Below are 24,588 nucleotides of genomic sequence, written 5' to 3' on the forward strand. Positions count from 1 at the left end.
GACAATATTTTATTTGTTATATAATTTTATTTAATGTTACAAATATGTAATTTAAATAAATTTGCATTTTTGTTAAAATATTTTTATGAAAAATAATTATTTCATGTTTCTGAAAAATTATTTAATACAATGCCAAAAAATTCTACAATTATATTAACTGCATTTTGAGATCAAAATTAATACACTGAAAATAAAAGAATATGCCTATTTTTAGAATTTCTTCATCTCTAAAAATTTAAAACTGCATGACATATTCCCAAATCTGAAGTTCTAATTTTTTAGAATGGATAAGTTACTTTTCAAATCACTATTCATAACTAATTTCAAGAAAAATCTCATTTATTTTGAATAAGCAATTTACAACTATATATTATTAGAGAAATATTAGCTAATAATTATAAATTATTTGAATTAAAAGAATTGGTGAATGATTATTTAAAAAAATATGATTTAAACACTTAAATCATTAATACATTATTCATATAGTTTTTAATGTAAAAATTATTTCAATTTTAAGTTGCTAAAATAATTTTGGCTTATTAACTATATAAAAATTGATAAAATTAAATACTCGTTAGGTTATAGCATATTTATTAGTTGTTTGGAATGTAATATAAAAAAAAAAATTTCCTTCCCTTTTTTGCTCTCTTAATAAATTTATATTTCACAGATGTAAAATTCTGTTTCCTTTTCATTAGGAAGCAAGTATTAGTAAATAAACATACAAATATTGCACATTGTGACATACTTTATAAAATGCCTCTCATTAAAAACATACTTAATAAAATGCCATTCATCATTCAAAACTAAAGTCATTCCATTTCTTTATCAAGAAAAAAAAAACTTTGTATTACATGTAATTTTTTTTAAACCAAAAGAGCAAAAGGTAATTCATTAAAAATTACATATAACCCAACATCAATATAAGAGTGCTACATATAATTATACGTTCAATCAAAATAAGCATGTTCAATTAAAATTAGCATGTAGCATGTTTTCCTAAACAAAAAGAATTCTAAAATGGTCTACAAAAATTCACTATTCATTCCTAAAGCAAATATTAAAAATAGCTATTCTAAATTATACAAACTAAACTAGCAAATATTATAAAATACTCGGCCGAAAATAGAAACTAAATAAAAAAAAATGTTAAATTTGAAGTTTACTAACATCAACAGAGGCTACAATTTTTCAAAAATCAAACGATCTTCAAAATAAAAATTTTAGTTGCTCATATTCTGCTTGAGTTTCACTTAAAATTTTCATTGTGTACTAAAATATCTTAATACTGCAAAAAAATAATCAAAATTAATAATTTATAGTTCTACCACAAATTCAATCATGACAATCAAAATACAACAATATTCAACCAATCATGACAAATCCAAATACAGCAATAAAATAGGGATGAAGGGAAGAGTTTTTATACATCTCTCAGTTGGCAAATGCAACTAGCATACCTAACTTGTTGATCTTCACTTAAAAAGGCAAGATAAGCTGAATATAGCATTTAATGACAAAGAAATCAGAATTTGATATACTACACAAAATATAAAAGACGTTTCACTTAGGTAAGATCAAATGTCGCTATAAAGTGAGGGACATCACTCACTTTGAAACAATGCAAATCTCACTTCCTAAATTATAAGAGTTCAAATTTCACTTTTTCTTAATATCAACTAATTACAAAAGAGATCATATTTTTCAAATTAAAGAACTATAACTGTTCAGATATAGTAAATATTGTAACCAAACAATGTACAAAAGATAAAGGACACACCTAATTATATATGTTTATATACATAGTAGAGCGCTGATTATCCAAAAGCAGATTTTACTGGATTGTTCAAAAATTGTTTTGTTTTACGCAAAAATGCTTCCTTAATTTCAAAATAACTGTAAGGGGTTGTCCTTTGGTGACCTTGGAAAGAACCCCATGTTCATTCCACACAGTTTCAATATGGGTGTTAAGTAGTTTTGAATAAAAGAACAGGTTTTTAATAAAATTTTTGAAAAATTAAAACTTTTGAACACACTACTAGTAATATGCTATAATAGGCACTACTTCAATTGCCAATCCTGAGCCTGGAAAAAGTGTGAAGGGTGGTTGCTGAAAAACTTTCTTATAGTCTTTTTTTTTTTAGATTTCTCCAATTATCCAGATTTTTCATTATCCAGATCGGCATTGGACCAGATTAATTGGCGCTCTACTGTGTGTATATATATATATAAAGTGAATATGAGTATAATGGAATGGCATGGTATAATATAAAATGAAAACGCTTAAATTTTTTAATGAAATTTATTTTCTTTACAAAATTAAGTCAATTTTTAGAAGGAATTAAGAAGCAATAAATCTGCAGCAACAGCTTAGAAATGACAAAGAGTTCATTTTGTACGTATATGTTCGTGCATTATTTTTTCAAGCATTTTAATTAGTTTCAATAAAAGAGGGAAAAAATCTGAACTTATAACAGGGTTGCCACTCAAATCTGAGAAAAAAATTCTCTATGTTTTCCCTATACATATTACACACAATATATTAAAAGGAACCACACAATCACTGTGCTTATATGCGAGCTATATTAGAATAACTATACAAGGTTTATTAATTGCTGGAAATAAACACTTTTTTTAAAAAAAGAAACTATATTAAATGAAATAGTGTAGCTAAACTATCTTTAAATATCCCAAAGAGAGATTGCACTTTGAGAAAAGAAAATAAGACAAAATTCCCAGCATTTTCCCTTTTATTTTAGGTGATTTTTAAATTCCCTTTATTTTCTATGTTGTCCCTGTGGAGTAGCAACCCTGTAACTAAAAAATTTTAATAAATATCCAGCTTCTGTTTCAGATAATGAAAACAAGTTTTATAAAGCAATTTTCAATTGGAAAAATTTCTTAAAAAGTGATGAATTAGGAGGTGGAGAAGCTAATTTTACACATAAAAAAATTTTATTTGTTAAAACTAAAGGGATAATAATTTCTAATGTCTCATTAAATTAATAATAATTTCACATTCATTCTACAGAGATCTAAAAATTTTAATTCTCAGCATGCATAGCTAACAATTTGAAACTGTTGTTCTAAGTTATTAATACTTAATCATAACAAAGATAACATGATTGGCTCGTATTTTTATACTTTAAATACAGCTAAAAACTTTTAAAAGATTTCTCAGTATAACTTATAATGATTCACAAGTTTATTTAAAATATAAATTCATTTGTTTTCTTCACATAATTGTGCAAATCACGTTCACTTCTTCACAATTCTATGCATAGTAAAATATTTTAGTATTTCTTTTAAATTTTTTATAGATTATAACATACCCAAAAATAGATATTTATTTTTAAGTACATAAGAATAATTAGCATCAATGATAAATTACTGTTTGGCAAGCAGTTTATAGTATCACAGATCTTTTAATGGCCTTGTTTAAATTTATATTTTCAATGAAATTTTCTTTCAAATGAAGGTACTACATGGGAACATGACTGAAAAGATAAGATATGGATTCTCCATTATGAGTTCGACGAATAGCTTCAGCAATTATCATTGAAATATCTATGCACTGAAATAATGAAAAATAAATATTAATATTTACTCTCAATACAACAAAATTGAATGAAGCAAACAAATATATTAATTTCATTAAAAAACTTTCGCAATACATAGTAAATTATAGTCATCTAATCATCATAGTTAATAAACCATCTGGATAGTGGAAAAGTAACGAAATGTACTATAGAAATAACTCTAGTTTTAACTTAATTTGGAAAATTTCCAAACATATATAGAATGTAATTGTAGACTAAAGTTATACAAAATTTAATTAATCTCTATAGTAAATGCTATAGAATTGAAAGATGTCTATAATTGAAAAGTAGCTTAAGTAAGCTTGAATTTCTTGTTATTTAATCTTCAATGCTTATAAACTGATAAATCTGGCTAGTGAAAAAGTAATTTAATTATCAGTACTTGAGAACTAATAATGAAATGAAGCAACTGTAAATAATTAAATCACAATCTAGTTAATCCACATTACACTTGTTTTGAAACAGTGTTTAAAAAGCTGTGTTTAGCTTGAACTTAGTCTCTCATTATATCACCGTTTTTTCAAATAAAAAAAAAGTTTGCTAAACATCCATCAACATCATTTTACAAATCTCAATTTTCATCACACAAATGGCATATTTTTTTATTTAAAATCAACCAACCAAAGCAATCCTTCTGTTTTACCTGCTTGTCAGTATTTTAGTAATTTAGCCCTTCCTACAACACATTTTAAAATCACATTTTTTAAAATTTTAATTAAGCCATAAGTTTTAAATCTTTGACAAAAAAAATTAATTCTTAGTTCATACATAGATTGGCTAATATTCTGAATTATCCAATTGTAAAGATATTAAGCACAATAGCAGTTTTAAAACTAGAAATAAAGTTTTTATTGAACGTGAAGTTTTAATGGACGGCTAGTTAAATTGTCATTTTGTGATAAAGTCAAGTTAACGATTAACCGGTCATTTAGTCAAAGCATAAAAGGTTCTTTGTGCCTCTGAATATAAACAAAGGCTGGTGCGCAAAGAAGTTTTCTCTTTCTCTACCATACACAAAGCAGAGCTTATTAGATAAACTGTTTAACATCTTTCCTTGCTTTAGAGGTCACCTTACTTATAAGACAAACATAAACATTCAAACGCAAACAGTTAAGAGGATCCGATCCACATAAACAAAAGCTGGTGTGCAAAGAAGTTTTCTCTTTCTCTACCATACACAAAGCAGAGCTTATTAGATAAACTGTTTAACCTTTTTCCTTCCTTTAGAGATCACCTATGAGACAAACATAAACATTCAAACCCAAACGGTTAAGAGTATCTGCTCCGTTTGTGTTATGCATTATTGTAAATTAATTCTTTTAATGAGATGATTTTATTAAAATTATATATCATTCAAAATTTTAAAAAAAACTTTTACACTTTGATTTAAACTAATGCTAAAAATTTTTCAATTGTCATAAAACTCTCCAACCAATTCATTTGCTTATTATTTTATGTAGCAAAATAATACCTGAATTTTCGGGCATTCAGTCATGTGTAAATCTTGAGGGATACTATTCGTGACTACTACTGCTTCAAACACTGCATTATTTATTCTTGATATGGCAGAACCTGATAGTATACCATGGGTGAGAATAGCATAAACCTTTTGAGCTCCAGCTTCCATAAGTCTGAAAAATAATTTTAGTTGACTAAGAAAAGAATTATAAAAATAAGAGTGACACAAGCTAATCATCATGTAATCTTTAAAAGCTAATTACTTAACTTAGTTACTAAAAATATAAGAATTACTTTTTAGGGGTATGTGGGGCGGAGTTATCGATAATGTCAACCTTCATCTATGAAAAGGTATCCCAACATGGAATCGAGTTAATATGTCTTATATACTAGTAAATTGTAGTCGTAATTTTGTAGTGGTAGATATACTAGAGTACTCCCCCACCAGAATTATATCTGTGATAGAATTCGATGAATGGATACCACTAGTTGAATCATTGCTGTTTTTGTGTGAAGCTGGGAGAGCTGAATTAAGATCACCGTACTTTTTGAGTACTGAATGTGAGATGTGTATTAAGTTCACGGTCGTAGTCGCTCCTGTGTTGCCTTTAATAGTCAAGTGTATACGTTGTGTGTGATTGAAACTGAGCAGCAACAGCGCTAGGAGCTGGATGATGTTGCAGTCACAAGTAGCAAGTCAACTATTCAATGTGGACCACCAACAGAGTAGGCGTTACTGTCGATGTAGGCGTATTCATATCGAAGTGGGCGTTACTGCCAAGGTAGGCGTGTTCACATCACATCCGAAGGTCACCCTTCATCTATGAAAAGGTACCCCAACATAGAATCGAGTTAATATGTCTTATATACTAGTGAATTGTAGTTGTAATTTTGTAGTGGTAGATACTAGTGGTAGTAGTAGGGTACTTAGTTAAAATTTTAAGGAAATATATGTAAAATAATTGATAAAACAAAGTAATGGCATGTTTTTTCTCTGTCCTATTTTCAGTAAAACATTTTTTTAAAAGAAAGTTGTAGCATGCAAGTTCACATAAATATATCCTATTTACTAAAGTGTTAAATTCTAAACAGTTAATACTGCTTTTAAGATCTGGTAAATTTTAAATTAAATCAAATAAAATATGTTTTTCGAGTGAGCAAAAATTCAAAACAGAAAACTCTACTTTTTTCTTCTTTTTCATACTTATTTTGAACTTCTCAAATTTGAGAACTAACTGTATTCTAAGCAACCAGTATTAAAGCTATAGAAATTCACTTTCTGGATTACTAGAAGATATTACTTACATCAATGCATATACAACTTACAAAAGATATTTTCAAGCATTTAATATTTCAAATAATCCTATTGTAACAATTTGACATTTATATAAATGAAATTATTGCTTAATACCTAAAAAAATTTAATGTGCATTTAATAAATTTCATATTAAAAAAAATTATGCTAAAGGCATTAAAATAAATTGCTTCATTCAAAACATCTATGTAGAATAAGACATCCTTACTTAAAAGTTGCAAAAAGTTTTATCGAAACTTTATTTCAGCTACAGATTTTATTTACATAAATCTTTATTTAGTAAACTAAGTACTAAGTAAGCTAACTAACTAACTTTTTTTTTACAATTCTGGGGGAAAATCTTAATTTATTATTTTATCCGAATGACATAAAAAAAAATCTTAACAATTTTTTTAAATGACAATTTGCTAAGAACAATTATGTATCAAAGTCAGAAAAATACATATTAAGGATTTACGAGTAAACCACTTGCACCTATAAAGAATATGTTAAATTTCAATAAGTTATAAAATTATAATAATAAAATTTAGGGGGAAAACATTATTGAGGCAAACAAAAAACACTTCTTTCTTTTTGTGGACATAATACAATTTAATACATAACATTTTGTAAACATTAAAAATTTCAACGACACTTGTTAATTACAACTTGCAAAAAATTAAAGCACTTTTTAACAAGTCATTATCTTAAAATAAACAATTACCTATCTGCTGCATGACATATTGTTCCACAAGTATCAGCCATATCATCTACTAAAATAGCAATTTTGTCTTTCACGTCACCTACCAACACCATAGAGGACACCTCATTCGCTTTCTCTCTTTCTTTGTGAATCAACGCAAATTCTACATTCAAGTGGTCAGCTAATGCAGTTACTCTAAAAATAAAAACATAAGAATAAATAAATAAAAAACTAAATAGTATAGTGGATGTTAATAATATTAACATCTCTAACTTAGTAAATTTGAACCAAAAAACAATAACTCAAAGTTTATCATCGTACAACAAACATCTTTATAAAGAAATTTTTAGCTAATATTCATTTATATAGTTACTTTGAACAAAAATTAAGGCATGCAGATAATCCATAATGTTTAAAAAAAAAACATACTGTAGAATCTATTAAAAAATTAAATGCTTACAAATAATTCAAACATTTTGGAACTCAGAACCCAAGTTTTCTATTATTCAGGCAAAAATGTGAAAGTGCTTAAGCAAAGCAAAGAAAGAAAATAAATTCAAATACCATAGTAACCTGGTGAGCATTAATGAAAAAAGTTAGTCTTTGGTGGGGGGGGGGGACTANNGCTTTGGGGGGGGGGGGGGGACTATGAGTCAAGAATCAAGATAAAGAGGAACCTAAGAAAGTGACAGAAATAACATTACAATCTAGCCAATTTTTCTAATTTTACATTATATTTCCAACAAGCTATGGTTATATGTTATGTTATCAATGTATATCAGTGAAAAAAGTGTTTGAATAATCTTAGAGATTTTGCCCCTACACTTTTGAGTATTTGAAAACTCCATGCTCAAATTCTGAACCTACAATTTATTTTTATCTGATAACTTGCAACCTAAAGAGTACCTTAGAAAATTACTTCTGCAACAATAAGTCACCAGTCAAAGAGTCGTGAAGGTTAAGGCTTTACAATTCTGAGTGAACAAGAAAATATTAACAGCATAATTTTGTGACCAAAAATGTATAAAGATGATACAAGCTTTGCTGTATGGAAATGCTTAGAAGGAAATCGAAAATGTGCACAGAACTATCAGGAAAAGGGATAATCAAGCAGAGCAAAACTCTAATAAATGTATATAAAATGAAAAACCTGCTTACATTTATAAATATAATAAATTTTTATACATACATTCATCTCATTTAGCAACAGAAGTTGTAAGAGAGAATTTTTTCTAATAAAAATTAAATGTTGCTAAGAAATGCTCAAATTGAAAATATAATAAATAAATAGATATACCTTTTTGCTCCACCAGCATCAGGTGACACAATTATACTGTTTCTCCATTCAGGTATATTTTCTCTGATCCATTTTAAAACTGCAGGCTCAGCATATAAATTATCAACTGGTATATCAAAGAAACCCTAAAATTCATATCAAGAACTTCATAAAGTTGAATAAATAAAAAAAAAAAAATCATTATATATATTATTTTTAATTAAGAGGCTACACCCCCTGCTTGCTAATCACACCAATTCTCACAATAGCTTCATTGCCATTTTTGCTCCTGGGCGACAAACAGATTTTTAATTTATAATTAGGGTTGTAAGTTTGGTGGGAGGAAAAAAAGAAGTTTGAGAAAGATTTTAATGAATTTTTTAAAATTTCATGGTAATGAAAATACACAAAAAAGTATACAATGTATGTCCTGAAATGTATGCACATGGTACAAATAATAAAAAAAGTATATAAAGGATTTAAAAAAAAATTTTTTAATTGTATGTTTATGCAATATTTTTTTAAATTCAAATGAAAAGAGTTTCAGCACAAATTATTGTACACAGTTAAATTATTCCTATTAATGTTCATCAAATATTACTTTGACAGCATTTCCACACTTAAAGGATTTAGAAATTTCATTGAATATGGTTAATGTTACCTCTTCATTTCAATAAATTTTCTGATAAAGGATGGGACTTTTTCTTCCTTCTGCATTTTATGGAGGAAAAGTATTCTTATTAATTTATAATTCAAGGGATAGAAAGACTACCTTACTCGATAGAATTTGGTTTATTTCCAAACAATTTTCTTGTTATTTTGCTATCTATCTATTCTCTGAAATGTTTTATCGGTAATACATCATCAAATTTGAAGCTTCAGAAAAGTACTAATTGCTGCTTAAATGTAAATAAAAATAAAAACAAAAAAAATCTCACATTTTAAATAATTTTCAAATAAATCATCTAAATCCGAAAAATCATAGAATTTAGAAAAAACACTATAACTTAGCAGAGATCATAGCAGAAACTTGTGTTGCGACAACCTAGCAACCCTAATCACAATTAAAAATTACTTGAATGGACAATTTCAAAATTTTTTATTACTTTAACATAGATCCACAGATTTTACCCAGTAGATCTAATTCTACAGCGAAAAAAAATAAACCTAATTTTACTGGGTTACCATTGCAATGTCATCTACATTTTTATTTATTTATTTTTTAATATTTATTTAATATTTGGTTGTGATAAAAACTAGATTATTTATTTATCAAGAATATAAAAACTTAATTTTTAATAATTTAACAAATTAAAAAGGAAATTTAATTATTTACTATTTCATAATTGTAAAACAAAACTAAATATCTTTATCTACATTATATAATAGTCTACACATTATAGTAAGATTAATAGAAGTAATATCATGCAATCAATTTTATTATATAATAGTCCACATTATATAATAGTCTACACATTATAGTAAGATTAATAGAAGTAATATCATGCGATCAATTTTATTATAATAAAGGAATGAGGATTTTACCTTTAATCCTTTGATTTTGAATAATAATAAAAAAAGAAAATGATAACATGGAAAAATAATAAGAAAGGATAATAAATAAATATTTCATGGTAGCTACCATTAAATAAGGGATAAATCAATAATTTACAGGTAATACTGCTTCAATTTTTATTAATTTTGTGCCGATGACAGAAAATTAAGTAGGGTTTTTTTTTATTTATTTCTTTGGTAGGTTAACTTTGAACACCTAAAGGAATTTAAGCAAACTATGGTACATTTTGCTGTTAACACAGTCACAAAAGGCTGGGAGTTTACTTAATAAATTGTAATAATTTTAAAACATTATTGAGAATTAAAAATAATAACTGTGAAAAAAACATCAATTTTATAAAATTTCATAATTATAATAAAGAAAAGTAGTAGCAAATATATTTGCCAGGAGCAAATTTCTGCAACAAGAATTATTATGTTTGGCTAGTATATTTTTAAAATTAAACATCACTTACTGCCTAAATTTTTACCATTTTTAAAAAAAAATGCAAACTAAAATTGCAAAAAAAAAAAAAAAAAAAAAAAAANCTCGATAGAATTTGGTTTATTTCCAAACAATTTTCTTGTTATTTTGCTATCTATCTATTCTCTGAAATGTTTTATCGGTAATACATCATCAAATTTGAAGCTTCAGAAAAGTACTAATTGCTGCTTAAATGTAAATAAAAATAAAAACAAAAAAAAATCTCACATTTTAAATAATTTTCAAATAAATCATCTAAATCCGAAAAACCATAGAATTTAGAAAAAACACTATAACTTAGCAGAGATCATAGCAGAAACTTGTGTTCTGACAACCTAGCAATTCTAATCACAATTAAAAATTACTTAAATGAACAATTCCAAAACTTTTTATTACTTTAACACAGATCCACAGATTTTACCCAGTAATTCTACAGGGATAAAAAATAAATCTAATAATTTTACTGGGTTACCATTGCAATGTCATTACATTTTTATTTATTTATTTTATAATATTTATTTAATATTTGGTTGTGATAAAAACTAGATTATTTATCAAGAATATAAAAACTTAATTTTTAATAATTTAACAAATTAAAAAGGAAATATAAATTATTTATTATTTCCTAATTGTAAAACAAAAACTAAATATCTTTATCATAGACATTATATAATAGTCTACACATTATAGTAATATTAATAGAAGTAGTATCATGCGATCAATTTTATTATAATAAAGGAATGACAATTTTAGCTTTAATCCTTTGATTTTGAATAATAGTAAAAAAAGAAAATAATAACATGGAAAAATAATAAGAAAGGATAATAAATAAATATTTCATGGTAGCTACCATTAAATAAGTGATAAATCAATAATTACAGGTAATACTGCAATAATTTTTATTAATTTTGTGCCGATGACAGAAAATTAAGTAGGGTTTTTTTTTTTTTTTTTCAATTTCTTTGGTAGGCTAACTTTGAACACCCAAAGGAATTTAAGCAAACTATGGTACATTTTGCTGTTAACACAGTCACAAAAGGCTGGGAGTTTACTTAGTAAATTGTAATAATTTCAAAACATTATTGAGAATGAAAAATAATAACTGTGTGAATTCATAATTATAATAAAGAAAAGTAGTTGCAAATATATTTACCAGGAGCAAACTTCTGCAACAAGAATTATAATGTTTGGCTAGTATATTTTTAAAATTAAACACCACTTACTGCCTAAATTATTACCTTTATAAAAAAAAAATGCAAACCAAAATTGCAAAAAAAAAAAAAAAAAATATTAANATGAATTAGTTAAATAAGAAATCATTCATAAATGCTTACATAACAAAACAGAAGTTTTTATAATAGCTAATAAAATAATTATCCCAACTTTTCCGGATTGTTCTTGTTTTGAGAACTTTTAGCTATAAAGGAATATTTTATAACATACATAAATATTTCAAAAATGATTTTTATTTAAAATATAACCAACCTTTGCAAGCAAATATATTACTTGTAACTAATTAATCTATTTCACATATATACTTCGAATAAAGAAAATCACATATTTTAGAAAATTGTTTCTTACCTGTATCTGAGAAGCATGCAAATCCATTGTTATTATATGGTCAGCACCTGAAACGGACAACATGTTTGCCACCAACTTAGCAGAAATTGGTGCACGACTCTAAAAAATATGTAAAAAAAAAACTATGAAATGACAACTTTAAAAAAACCCAAAAGAAATTACGAAATATAAAGCTTAAAACAAATAAAAAATTATTAACACTAAAATAAATAATCCAAAAATTTTAAAATTTGATGTTAATAATTTTTTTTTTTAGTTATTGTTAACAATTAAAAAACAAATCAATAGTTTATTTTGCAAATTATCAACATTATATATACAGTAAAACCTCCGCTAAGCTGACATAAGAGTTATCCTAATATGGGAAGGGTATCCTAATAACGAAGTTTAACACCATAAATTCTTTTTAGAATATTTTCAAAGATGTAGAATGAATTAAATAATCTACAATAACTATCTACAAGGACATTTATTTAAACTTTAAGAAAGATAAAAAAGAATATAAGTTTGATATAAATACATAATTCTAGATATAGCTACAGATAAATGAATATAATTTTCCTATTAGCATAGATACTAAAGTTAGACATATGATACCAAATAGGAGCTTTCAGTCCTCATTATTAGTTCTCAATTATTAGGTTTACATCCCCTCACACCTACTTATTATTCAATAGGAAATGTGGTTAATACCTTCTTGAAGGTAAACCTTCCACGATTCACCGAAGAAAAAAAAAGCAATGCATACTTGTAAGTCATGAGGACCTATGGAGTTGATTATTCACAATTGATCAGCTATCAAGTGTCTGAATAAATGTTTCATTTATATGAGCACCTCAAAGATTACACTTCTGTTCTCTTTTTCTACCCCAGTTGTGTTAAATACAGTCTTCAAATTGATAAGAAAATTAAAGAAATTTTCAATGGGGAAGAAGCATTGAGAGCATTTAAGATGTCATTTCAACTTGAGGGGTCTCATAACACGTGTGGTCCAGATGAAAAGATCAAAAGATGCCAGTGTCCGAATTATTTCAGGAGAGGAGTATCATTTTTCTCTCCTTTCTTTACAAAGATAAGGCAAGGTGACAAGAGAAAGTTTGATTCCTCAGTAGTGAAATAGCTTAACAATATTTTTGGTTAAGGCAAAAAATTTACATGCTTTAAAAATGGTGAAAAGTTGCAATTTTTTAGCTTGCAATTTAAAGTAGAAATAGTTTTTTTACAAGAGTGTCCACTTTGTGGAGAATGTACTTAATGGCTTATTCATAGAAGATACCCGGGAAATTAAAAATATGTCTGTATTGAGAGGTGTCCATTTTGCAGGAGTGTCCATAACAGGTTTCACTGTATATGTATATATATATAAATAGATAGAAAGATAGATACCAATTTATTAGAATTAATTTATTACTTAAAACTTCAAAATTAATTTATTGTTACTAAAAACATTTGAATGTTACCAGAACATTGAATTTACAAGGTACAAAGCAGAAAATACAGTGTGGAACCCCGATTTTACGTTTTGGAAAGAAGAAAAAAATGCACAAAGCAGGATAACATAAAATCAGGGTAAAAATAATAAATATATTTTCCAAAAATTGACATTTACGAGATGAATTACTAAAAAAAAATATGTAATCTTTAATTTTTTTTGTTTGTTTTTAGATACAATTACAAAAATATACCTCTCATTACTTACTATTGTTTGCAAATTTGCTTTATGGTTTACACCCGTAAATGTTTCAGAGTTTTCATGTTTTTAAACACTTGATCAGTTGTGGGTATATCCTCCGATATTTTTTTGAGCTCATCTTCATCTTTCTCATCACTTTTATGTTGAGCAGGCATTAAATCAGATATTGAAAACTTAGGGGATGTGAGTTGCTTTAAACATGCAATTTTGTTCCAAAGGGCCAATGTTCCTGTTAGATACCGAGAAGCTATTAATCCCAAGGAGCTTTATTAATCCCATTTGTAATGCATTTCAGTTGACACTGTCCAACGTTTTAAAAATCAAAGTTGGAATTTCTGGAACATTTATTTTTGCTTTAGAAACATCTTGCAGATTACCGGCACCAAGAAAAAGAATTGATTACCTAACCAGTTATTGTGTAAAGTTCTTCAAATGATTGGATGATCCACATTGAAATTTGCTGGAAAAAATCAACTCGCCAATTTTACAATTTAAACTCCCACAATAACTTTAACCACAATCCACTTGCTTTGTCCATCCACCTACCCACCCAACTGATTTTAACTCGAGGGGAAATGTACTCTCACAGACAAAAGGACAATAAGATAGAATAGAAAGTAAGTCAAAAAAGATACTAACAGCTAATAAACAAGTATCTCTAAAAAAGAAAAAGAAAATCTCAGAAAAATTTCAGCAAGCTTTGTAGAGAAAAAATGATTTTGGTCTGTTAGATTAGTGTATAAAGCGGGATTTTCCTAAAAAGAATAACGCAAAATCCAGGACAGTTGAACATTATCGGTATAGGCAATTTACAGCAGAAAATGACATAGGAAACAGGATAATAGGCAACGTAAAACAGGGGTTCCACTGTACACGTCACACAAGCTCTAGAATTAGACTGCAAAGCTATGCTAAATTAAACTTTACGAAAAGGGCAATTTAAATGATGAAAAAAAAATTATTTTATTAAAATATTGAGTAGTTTACTCTGTGCAGGAAAACATTCTGAGTCTATTATTTATAATTCTCAATTATTTTTAATGGAAAAAAAAAACTTTTTTTTTGTGAGGGAAATAAAGGGAGTGAAAACTCACATTGCTTTATTAGAATTGTTTAAATGAGCAACAAAAAGAAATGAGCCATAAAAAGAAAACAAGTCTGTTTTTTGTCCTATTAAACTACACATTTATTTTAATTCTCATTAATACTTTAAAAGACTTGTTTTCTTTTTATGGCTCATTTCTTTTTGTTATGTCAGTTAGTTATACTGTGCAAAATGTAAACATTATGTACTCTAGTTACAAGCTAACTATATAGTGCAGTACAATCTGAACAATCTTTAGTTCTAATATGAGTAAAAAAGTGTATAGTTTAAAATGTGTTATTAGCTACCTAAATAAATTAAAAAACACAGATATTTTATGAAAAGAAAAAGTTTTAAGAACATTTTAATCATTTTGAAACCGCACACAACTAATTACTGGAAACATAATGCGATTATTTAAAACACAAAACAAAAATAATCCATCTATATACAAAAAATCATAAAGCTGCTTTTAAAATGCTAATTATGTAGTTAGAAGGCAAACAAAAGCTGCAGGTACAGTGAACAGTAAAATTAAAATGATAGCCGCCAGAATAATTACTTACTGCACTTGCTCCTCCACTTTGATTCAGCTGAAAGCAAAATAATTACAAAAAGAAAGATAATAAAACAAAATAATAATCTATGCAATCTTGGCTTAAAATAATAAAATATATGCTGAAATTGTCTTTTGTGATAAACTGTTACTCAATTTGTTCAGGTATATGCAACTTTTAAAGACTTATTGCCTTTAATAGTGAATTTTCAGTAAAACAACTTTTATTTTTCGTATAAACTTACATTTTATTTTTCAAAAAATAAATTGCCTGTTTTTTTTATATTAATTGAAAAAATGCATTATATTTAGAAGCTGAAGAAAATAGTAAACTAATTGAAATATAATAAATAATATCATTCATTTTTCTCAATAACCAATGAAAAATAATAATCTATTAAAAAAGTTTTCAGTATGAGTAAAGTTTTTTTTTTTTTTTTTTTTTTTTTTTTTTTTNTTTTTTTTTGTTACCAATAATAATTTTTTTTTCCATTTTCAATACCTAAATAATTTTCAGTTAGCATTTATTAACAAACATAATTTTAAAAAAATCCATTTTGTCCAAAAGAATGTGATTCAGTAGAGGAAACCTTGATCATTAGCAAATCTGTTTAACATGTATAAGTCTTAAATACAAAAGAACATTCTGGAGTTTCTAGCAATCTTACGTATGTTTCAATTAAAATAAATTAAACTCTTAATTATACTTGTACATAATTATGTGATGTTTAATGTGTCATACATATAATCCCATACATTGATTTTAAATTATTCAAATGTTTCTGTGGTCATATGCACAGACAAGGAAAGTCAATATTTAACAAAAACTTATCCAACCAGCTAAAAGAGATTCTACCTTTATCAGTATGAACATCAACAGATAATTTCATACTGATTTGCTCTCTGTGAAGCAATATTATGTAAATAAGACAAAAGTTGAAGGGGAAAAAAACCTTAATGCAAGATTTTTTTTTTCAAAAAAAAAGTAAATAAACCAGTTTAGTTTTCAAAAATTTAAAATTTTGATATTAGTCTTTTTTGCATTTAGCACCAGATTAACAATAGCAATATTCCAGTACTCAGAAATTCTAGCACTTTACAAAATTGTCAACTTATAATAAAAATGTTCTTTTTAAGTAATAAATAAAATAAAAATTTAAAAAAAAAAACTTTTAAAGAATCTGTTCTTTCAGTGCAGCCATCTACAAATTAAAAAGCTTCCCTAATTATCTTTACATTACTTTTACTTACTTTATATCTCAAGTATAGTTTTTTTTTTCATGCAGAAGTTGTACCTGGAAAATACTATAGTGTACTGTAGGAACTAATAGTTACATTTTTTTAAAAAAATAAAATTTTTCTATTTGGATTAAGTTCCTTATTATCAGCTTAACTACAAAATTTATTTGAATACAATAAATGCATTTTATGAATGAGTTATAACTTTAACCTTTAAATTTATGCAATTTTCTTAGTGCTATAGATAATATTAAAAAAATTATGCCCAGTTATTCAACAATCCTTATTAAAAAACTTAATGTTTCTAAAATTCAAATTTGTTCAATATACATACGTCAATTAACACAAATTTTTTCTAAATCACTTCAATCAATCACAAAAATTTCATGATTAGTAATGATTTCTTGAAGAATAAATAAAGTATATAATTTTTAAATAGTAGAAAAACTTAGATTAATTGTAATTACTTTATCTTTTTTATCTTGACGGGAGTAAGGAAATAATGGTATAACTGCTGTCACTCTTGAAGCAGATGCAATCTTGCATGCATTTATCATGATCAGCAATTCCATAAGATTATCATTAACTTCACCACATCCACTTTGAATAATGTAAACATCTTCTCCTCGCACGGATTCTTTTATCTCTACACTAAAATTAAAATGCATAATAAAAAGATTAGAGAAAAATGCAAAGTTAAATCATTTTGGATATTCCATACCCAATAAAAAAAACTTTATTTTTTAATACAAATACTCTGTGAATAAACGGAAATTACAAAACCTAATTGACATTTAGGGTATAAATTCGCTACATGTTTAATCTGTTTTTGTATTGAATATATCCATCGAACTTTTGATAATAATAAAACTTTATTCATAACTTTCTATATTAACTGTATCAATGCTTTATTCGTGATAAATAATTCGTGTTATATATATATTACTTTTTTGTTAACAATATATAATTCTTCTTTTTGTATATAAAAGTGTTGATGCAAATAAATAATGTTTTTTATTTGATTTTTTTCTGACATATTAATTATAGGTTCATATATTCTCATTAATATCTGTAATAAAAAGACATATTTAGGAAAAAAAAGCTTCAAGAATGCAATTTGCAAACCAACAAGTCCATGTTAAAATTTTGACATTTTTCAACCTTAATCTACAAGTACCGTATATTCCGGCGCATAACGCGCCCCGGCGTATAATGCACACCCGTAATTCCTAATAACTTTAATAAATTTTAGGATATACTCTTCGTATAACGCGCATGAAAATTTGGATTGTACATGTGCAATATCTCGTCTAGTATCAATAGAAAACCAGAAAGCCTTTTAGTGTGGGATATGTTTAGGTACCATCTTACAGATAATACAAAAAAATTGTTGAAAGAATGTAACACCGATATGGCAGTTATTCCGGGCGGATTGACACCATTAGTTCAGCCATTGGACGTCTGCTTAAACAAACCATTTAAAGCCAATTTAAAAAAACAGTGGAACACTTGGATGTTGGAGGGCAAGAAAACCTTTACGTAAGGAGGACATATGTGTCATGCAAGTTTGGAAACAGTGTGCGAATGGATATTAAATGTATGGGATGAAATTAAGCCTGAGATGGTTGGAAAATCATTCAAAAAATGCAGCATTTCAAATAATCTGGGCGGATCAGAACATGACTGTTTATTTATAGATGAGGGTAACACAGATGATGAAGACGAAACAGATTGTGATGACGTGCCAGAAGAAACAACGGAAGACGAATATAATGAACTATTTATGTAATAACAAAAATCAAGAAAGTATGTAGGTAAAGGTATGTTATTTCTTTAAAATAAAAGTATTTTTCAATATTTAAATTTTTTTAGTCTATAATTTTTTATATTCGGCGTATACCGCGCACCAGTAAATTCCAATGCTATTTTTTGCATTAAAAGTGCACGTTATACGTCGGAATATACGGTATATATAAAAATATTTATGCGTGTGTGTGTGTGTGAATGTGCAGTATTTACTCTTTGTGCGAGTAAAGAGTAAAAGCCATTTAAAAGAAAAAAAGATAATGTTCTAGCTAGAATAAAAAATATGGCAAAAACTTTGGAGTAAGTTTTTTTTTTTTTTAAACTCATTTTAAAACTAGGAATAAATTTACTACATGCTTACAAACTTAGTAAAGTAAAAAAAAAGCTACTCTTAATATTTGAAAAATTTATTTTAACTCTGGTTAACAGAAAAAGAAGTGCTGCTTTAAAATAACTAATATAATGAACCTGGAATGCAATATATTTTAAATAACAGTTGCCAATATAATAAATCTCCTTTTATACCAGGAACAAAAATATTAAGAAAATAATCATCATACAATAAATGAAATAATGGATTAGTATCAGGTTAAAATTAATAGTTGACATAATTGATTAAAATGGTTAGTAATTGTTGATACACTGAAAAGAAGTACAAAGACTTTTAGCACCATATTGTGCAATGCAAAATTGCTATCTCAAATATTTTTGACAAACTGAATCATTATGAGCTTTATAGCTTTTTAATTATCACAAATATTAAGATTTTTTCTTTCTATAAAAGATGTACATATTCATAGTTTTATTATTTTTTTCCATCCAATCAGATTAGCCTTTCAGATTCCATCAGATTTCAGATTCCGATCAGATTAGAATAGCAAATTGTGTATTTACTAATAGGTGATAAGGAAATGACGCAATGCGAACCACGACAAAACAAGGCAAAAAATACCATTAAATTTTTTTCTTTATTTATTATAAAAAATTAAATGTAAACAACCTTAACCGCTTTTGAAAACTTTAATTAAGTAAACTACATTTTTCCCATTCTTTGATATTTCATGATATGTGACATTAGGCGGCACAACATAAGACAAGAAAAAGTTAAATTATGTTAGAAATATGGTTCTGAAAAGTTGAAAAACAGTATTTTACCATGTTTCTTTGTTACTGAATTTTTTTAGCACAGCTTTTCCTAGATTTATACCTAAGCGATCTACAACTTTTTGTGCCAAATCTGGGTGCGATGTACCACTAAACACTTTTATATTCGGCATTCTCTTTTAAATTTAGCGTTAGCGATTAAAAATGCACGGCACGACTAGGTAAATATGGTTTTTATGATTAATTGATAATATTCAGTCTTATCAATCTATCATCATAGAGTGAAGCACTTGCAGTTGGCTTTAATCACTATTGATATATTTCATGCGAACTAATAATTTTCAGGGCTCGTTTTTACTGCATATAATTCCTCCGAGATATTTACGCAGAATCAGATATATATGTACACCTCGTTTCGGGACCGTATCTGCGATTTCTTTTCGCTGCCAAGTGTTTTATTATTGCAAATTACAGACTTCCAGGATCGACTAGTCAGTCTTGACTGACTTCCTACCATTAATATTGCTGCTTTCAACTGAGTTCAAGTCCCACAGTGGACTGATGGTAAAACACGGCTCACCGTATTCGAGCATTACTGCCTTAGGCCATTGTGCGGTTGGGTGATCACTTTGATCAGTCTGTGAAGGGACCGAGGGTGTGCAGCATTCATTCTTGGACTACCAAAGCGAGTAGCCATCCCTTCTTCAAAAAGTTAAAATTGTGATGACATCTCAAGGGATCATCTTCAGGAATGTTTCCTAGACCATCGTCAATAGCCCATTGTTCAGCTCTAGTGCGACGTAAGTAATGTACCACTTCTACTCAACTGAGTTTAAATTCATTTACTTATTTATTATTTAATGCTACTCTTACAATTGAACTCAAGTTTAACCAGAAAATCCCCCACTCTCTCGCTCAGGAATGTTCCTGACAAATGTTCCTCGCTCCTATTCACCCAAGATAAATTGTTTATGCAAATATTGTTCGTGTTGTAGAAATGATGAGACATTATAAACAAAAAATAACAAACAATAAAATTTGTTAACTCTAGTAACAGTATTTTTTATTATTATGAAATAGAGGCCTAAAAGCCTGACAAAATTCTTTAAATAACTGTTAATTTAATAAATTGTCCAGCAGGCAGATCTTGGCTTTCCGTTCAAAGAACTGTCATAAGTTTTAAAGATATTCATACATATTTCTCTGAGGAGATACTTTTTCACTGTTCTTGTAAGTAATCATACTTTTCAATTGTGCAAGGTACTAAACAATTTTTTTATTTCTAATACTTCTAAGAAAATCATCCAAATCCAAATTAAAATACTTTATTTACAAATATTATTTTGACCATTGTTATTTTATTAAAAAAAATAACTATTACTGTAATTTAAATATCAAATAATACTTAACAATATCCAATAATAATTAAAATATCAATAAATAATCGATTAATGGAAAAAAGTCTTCATTAGAAAAAAATTTAAACCTTCTTTAATACGAGTTGATTAAGTAGTATTAAGACTTAATCCCAAAGTGAATTTTGCAAGTGGAGCGCATGGATCATTGATAGAAAGTTTCTAAGATAAAATATATTCTTTCTTCTTTAAAACTGTGCTTTCTATTTCGATATTTCTATTCAAATATTTTATGAAATACTTTTTAGGATTGGAATTATAATATCGTAAGCACTATTTTATAATATGTTAGAATCCGTGCATTATTATTATTCATTGATCTGCTTATATCATTGAGAAGAAAAAAAAAAGAAATGCTAAAAAAATTTATATTTTTTCTCACTATTTTTTATTTGTATATTAAATCACAAAAATTTTTTTTACGGACGGATTCCCGACAAAAGGATCTTTTTTTTTTAAAACATTGCTTGCATCTTCATTTACTGGAGCCGACCGACCTGTGTAGGGGTCAGGGAACTGGCCTTTCATCAGAAAGGTTCTGGGTTCGAATCCCGGGCAAGGCATGGATGTTCTTTCATTCTCTCTGTACTACTCTTTCCTTTTCTGTACTATCTGTCCTTACTGCGGGAGCAACGTTGGCCCACCTAATATGGTGCCCCTGGAAAAGTGACCAACAAATCTGCTCTTCAGATGCCTGTATGACATAGGTCAATCCCCAGGCAGGCATTGAAAATAAAAATCTTCACTTACTGGTCATTTTAACAAAATTCCCGAAGTTTCGCGGTGTGGGCATACACATGTTCTGAGAAAAATAGACACAATTAACTACAGTTGTAAGTAGTTAATAATTCATACTTAATTTTATAAAAGAGAATTAGCGAGTTTTATGACGCACAGCATATAAAGCTTCTGGTATAAAAATTAAATTCGATTTACATTAGATTAGACTGAATTTTTTATTTTGACGAAAGCAGATTGAAGATTGATTTTTAGGTTGTGCAAAACACGTACGTAAACAAAAATGTAAGTAAGCGCATCTCTTATTATTGATTCGATTAAAACATATCGCTCTAGAGCTATGAGCGAAGTTCTGGAGAACATTCCAAGAGGATGATCCGAAGACATATGCCATCGCAATTTCGATTCTCTGCGAAGGGGATGGCCATCCTGCTTTGATAGCCCGACTAGCCGGAGTCAAGCAATTTACGCTAGAGCAGCTTAAGATACCGTGCATCCTCAGTCCCTTCGCAGGCTGATCGAATTGATCATCCACTCGCTCACTGATCGCTGCCATGTTTGATTTCGGTGATCTACTGAGAACCCGTTAGCACGGGCCAAAGCAGTGTGTTGGGGTACAATGCCCCACAACTGCCAGGATCCCCTTTTCCAGGGTTCAATACAACAGGTGGAATCGAACATAGAGGAAAAGCCCTCACCATTAAACTTGGCAACCACGACAAGGGGGAAGAGAAAAGGAGAAAGTAGGAGTAAAGGACAGATCACTAGGGTACTCCAGGGCGTGACTCCCTCTGTTTACCGAAAGAAGGTAAACCCCCTGCGGAGAGTGCAGGAGGATAGTTGCTTTACAAAATGACATAATCATTCATTCTGTATTCAAAGAATTTAAATTTCAGACATTCTTTTTTATCCTTATGCATTTATCAGTGCAATGATTTAAGCTTCGAAAATTTCATAGCAGAGGGAAACACATTAAACATTTATTATAACCAAACTAGGATACCTTGGATAGGATATTATTAGTAAAAGTTAAATTTTATGCTAAACAAAACTTTTTTTATATGCATTTTTTTTTTTAATTTGGTAGAGTGTTATTTAAACTTTTCATTTGCATCGAAATATTACAAGTCATACTTTAAATTTCGATACCTTAATTTAAAAGGATACTATCTAATAAAAACTCCCACTAATCTTTTTCAGGCAAAATCCTATATTGCCTGAACTACAAGTTTTATTTAATGCCTCAATTATCTTTTATAGCTCATTAGAGGTCTTTTGCTCGTTATCACTCGCCAAACCTCGTAACTGCTTGTGCAGTTCTTTTCACACGTCTGCGGCAACGCTTATAAGCGTAAATATCTATAGAAAGCGTCTATATATAGATAGCGTCTATATATAGATAGAAAGGCAAACAAATCAAGATATTATAGCGGATCGATAATCATTTTATAGAATACACAACTTTACAAACTTACTCCTCAGTAAATCTGAACATCACGTTCATCCTCAAACTCTAGAAAACATAACTATAAAAAAAAAGGGAATAAAAAATTAAACTTAATTTAAACATGCACGCAAGAAATTATAATTCGTTCGCCAATAGTTTTCGATAAATTACGCAGCACAAAAAAACAAACAAACTAAGGTTTAACTATTTTATTTTATAACCGTCGTTGAACAGCAGACCCAATTTTGGGTTTACGACTACTAATGTTCAACTCGGTAGCCTTGTAATTTTGAATCCAATCCAGAGGACAAGGGAACTTATGGATGATGCATTGGGAGTAATTTGCCTTCGTGGAGAACTTTTGGATGGAACTAACCGGCATTTGCGTTACATGAAGAGCAAAAGTACGAAAATCTCCCATGGTTAGTCTAACGCCAAGGGGACTCTAACCCATGATCCGTCTACCACTGAAGATATTTTACGCCAGCACAGTGGTTGGTGCGAGCTGGGTGCGGAATTCGTATAGACCAGTCACCCCTAGGATTCGTACCTGGTTCACCTCATTGGAAGGCGAATGCTCTATACCATGTCACCACGACTGAAGGCTTGCTTACTTAAATTATTTTAAAGGCTACGCCACCAATTACCAGCCTTGGAACTGCTTACCGTTTTTTTTTATTGCTTTGCAATCTCAGCTCACTTAAAGGCGCAGTGGCTTACTTCATTCATTTCACCTGTCTTAAAACTAAAATAACATATCAATGTTAAAAATAACATGTTTAGAGTTAATAATAGAAATAGAATTAATAATTTAGAGTTAATAATAAAAATAACATGTACAGGAAAAGTTTTTAAATATAATTTATAAATATTCTTAAAGGTGGAATTTTTTTAAAAACTGATTTTGAAGATTTTATCTGAAGAAATAATGTCAGGGTATTATATGTAAAATAGTATTTGATGTTCGAAATAGACAAATAAATAATTATAAAAAAAACTAAGTAAACATAAAAGTGATGTGAAACTCCAATAATTATATTAGATGTAAGTAAAATAAGCTGCTATCTTATAAACATATTACAATTAAACCCTTTTTGTTAAAAACTTATAGAAATACAAGTATTTTTAAAACTTATATATATAGAATGAAAAATGATGTATTCTGCTAAGAGTAATTTATAATATTTCTTTTTTATACATTATCTTATCTAAACTACTTTGATTGGTAAATGTAAAAAAAAAAATCAGATATTTAAAAAATATTTATATAATTTTTTGAACTTTAAATAACGATGACGACGGCAGCAATTTTATCCTTAATATATAGAGAAATTTTTTTTTAAGTAAGCATGAATTATGCTTTTTTTTCCAAAGACTTTTCTTCTGAAGAAGATTTTCTTTTAAAACTACAATTAAAAGAATTGAAGTCCTTTTCTGCAGAATCAAATTGATATTTAGCTTTACATACTATTATGATAGAACTTAAATTTTTGGGGTAATTTATTGTGTTCACATTTCCAATTAAATCGTATTGATTCAGGTAGGTACTTCATTTAC

General features: G+C 27.8%; 1 protein-coding gene across 2 annotated transcripts; it reads right to left on the reverse strand.

Moving 5' to 3' along the window:
- Nucleotides 1-7: 7 nt before the first annotated feature.
- LOC107437972 (ribose-phosphate pyrophosphokinase 2) lies at nucleotides 8-19,706 on the reverse strand. Of its 2 annotated transcripts, XM_016050123.3 has the most exons (8): nucleotides 19,483-19,692; nucleotides 16,989-17,172; nucleotides 15,293-15,319; nucleotides 11,950-12,048; nucleotides 8,352-8,476; nucleotides 7,076-7,249; nucleotides 5,071-5,230; nucleotides 8-3,574 (listed from the first exon to the last, which is right to left on the reverse strand). In XM_016050123.3, exons 1-8 carry the CDS (start codon nucleotides 19,602-19,604, stop codon nucleotides 3,482-3,484), a joined length of 984 nt encoding a protein of 327 aa, XP_015905609.2. In that variant the 5' UTR covers nucleotides 19,605-19,692; the 3' UTR covers nucleotides 8-3,481. The 2 variants fall into 2 exon arrangements, with proteins under 2 accessions (XP_015905609.2, XP_042908614.1); XM_043052680.2 differs by lacking the exon at nucleotides 15,293-15,319 and having other exon boundaries at nucleotides 19,483-19,706.
- Nucleotides 19,707-24,588: the final 4,882 nt, after the last annotated feature.

Source organism: Parasteatoda tepidariorum, chromosome 4, assembly GCF_043381705.1.
Source record: "Parasteatoda tepidariorum isolate YZ-2023 chromosome 4, CAS_Ptep_4.0, whole genome shotgun sequence".
Lineage (NCBI taxonomy): Eukaryota > Metazoa > Arthropoda > Arachnida > Araneae > Theridiidae > Parasteatoda > Parasteatoda tepidariorum.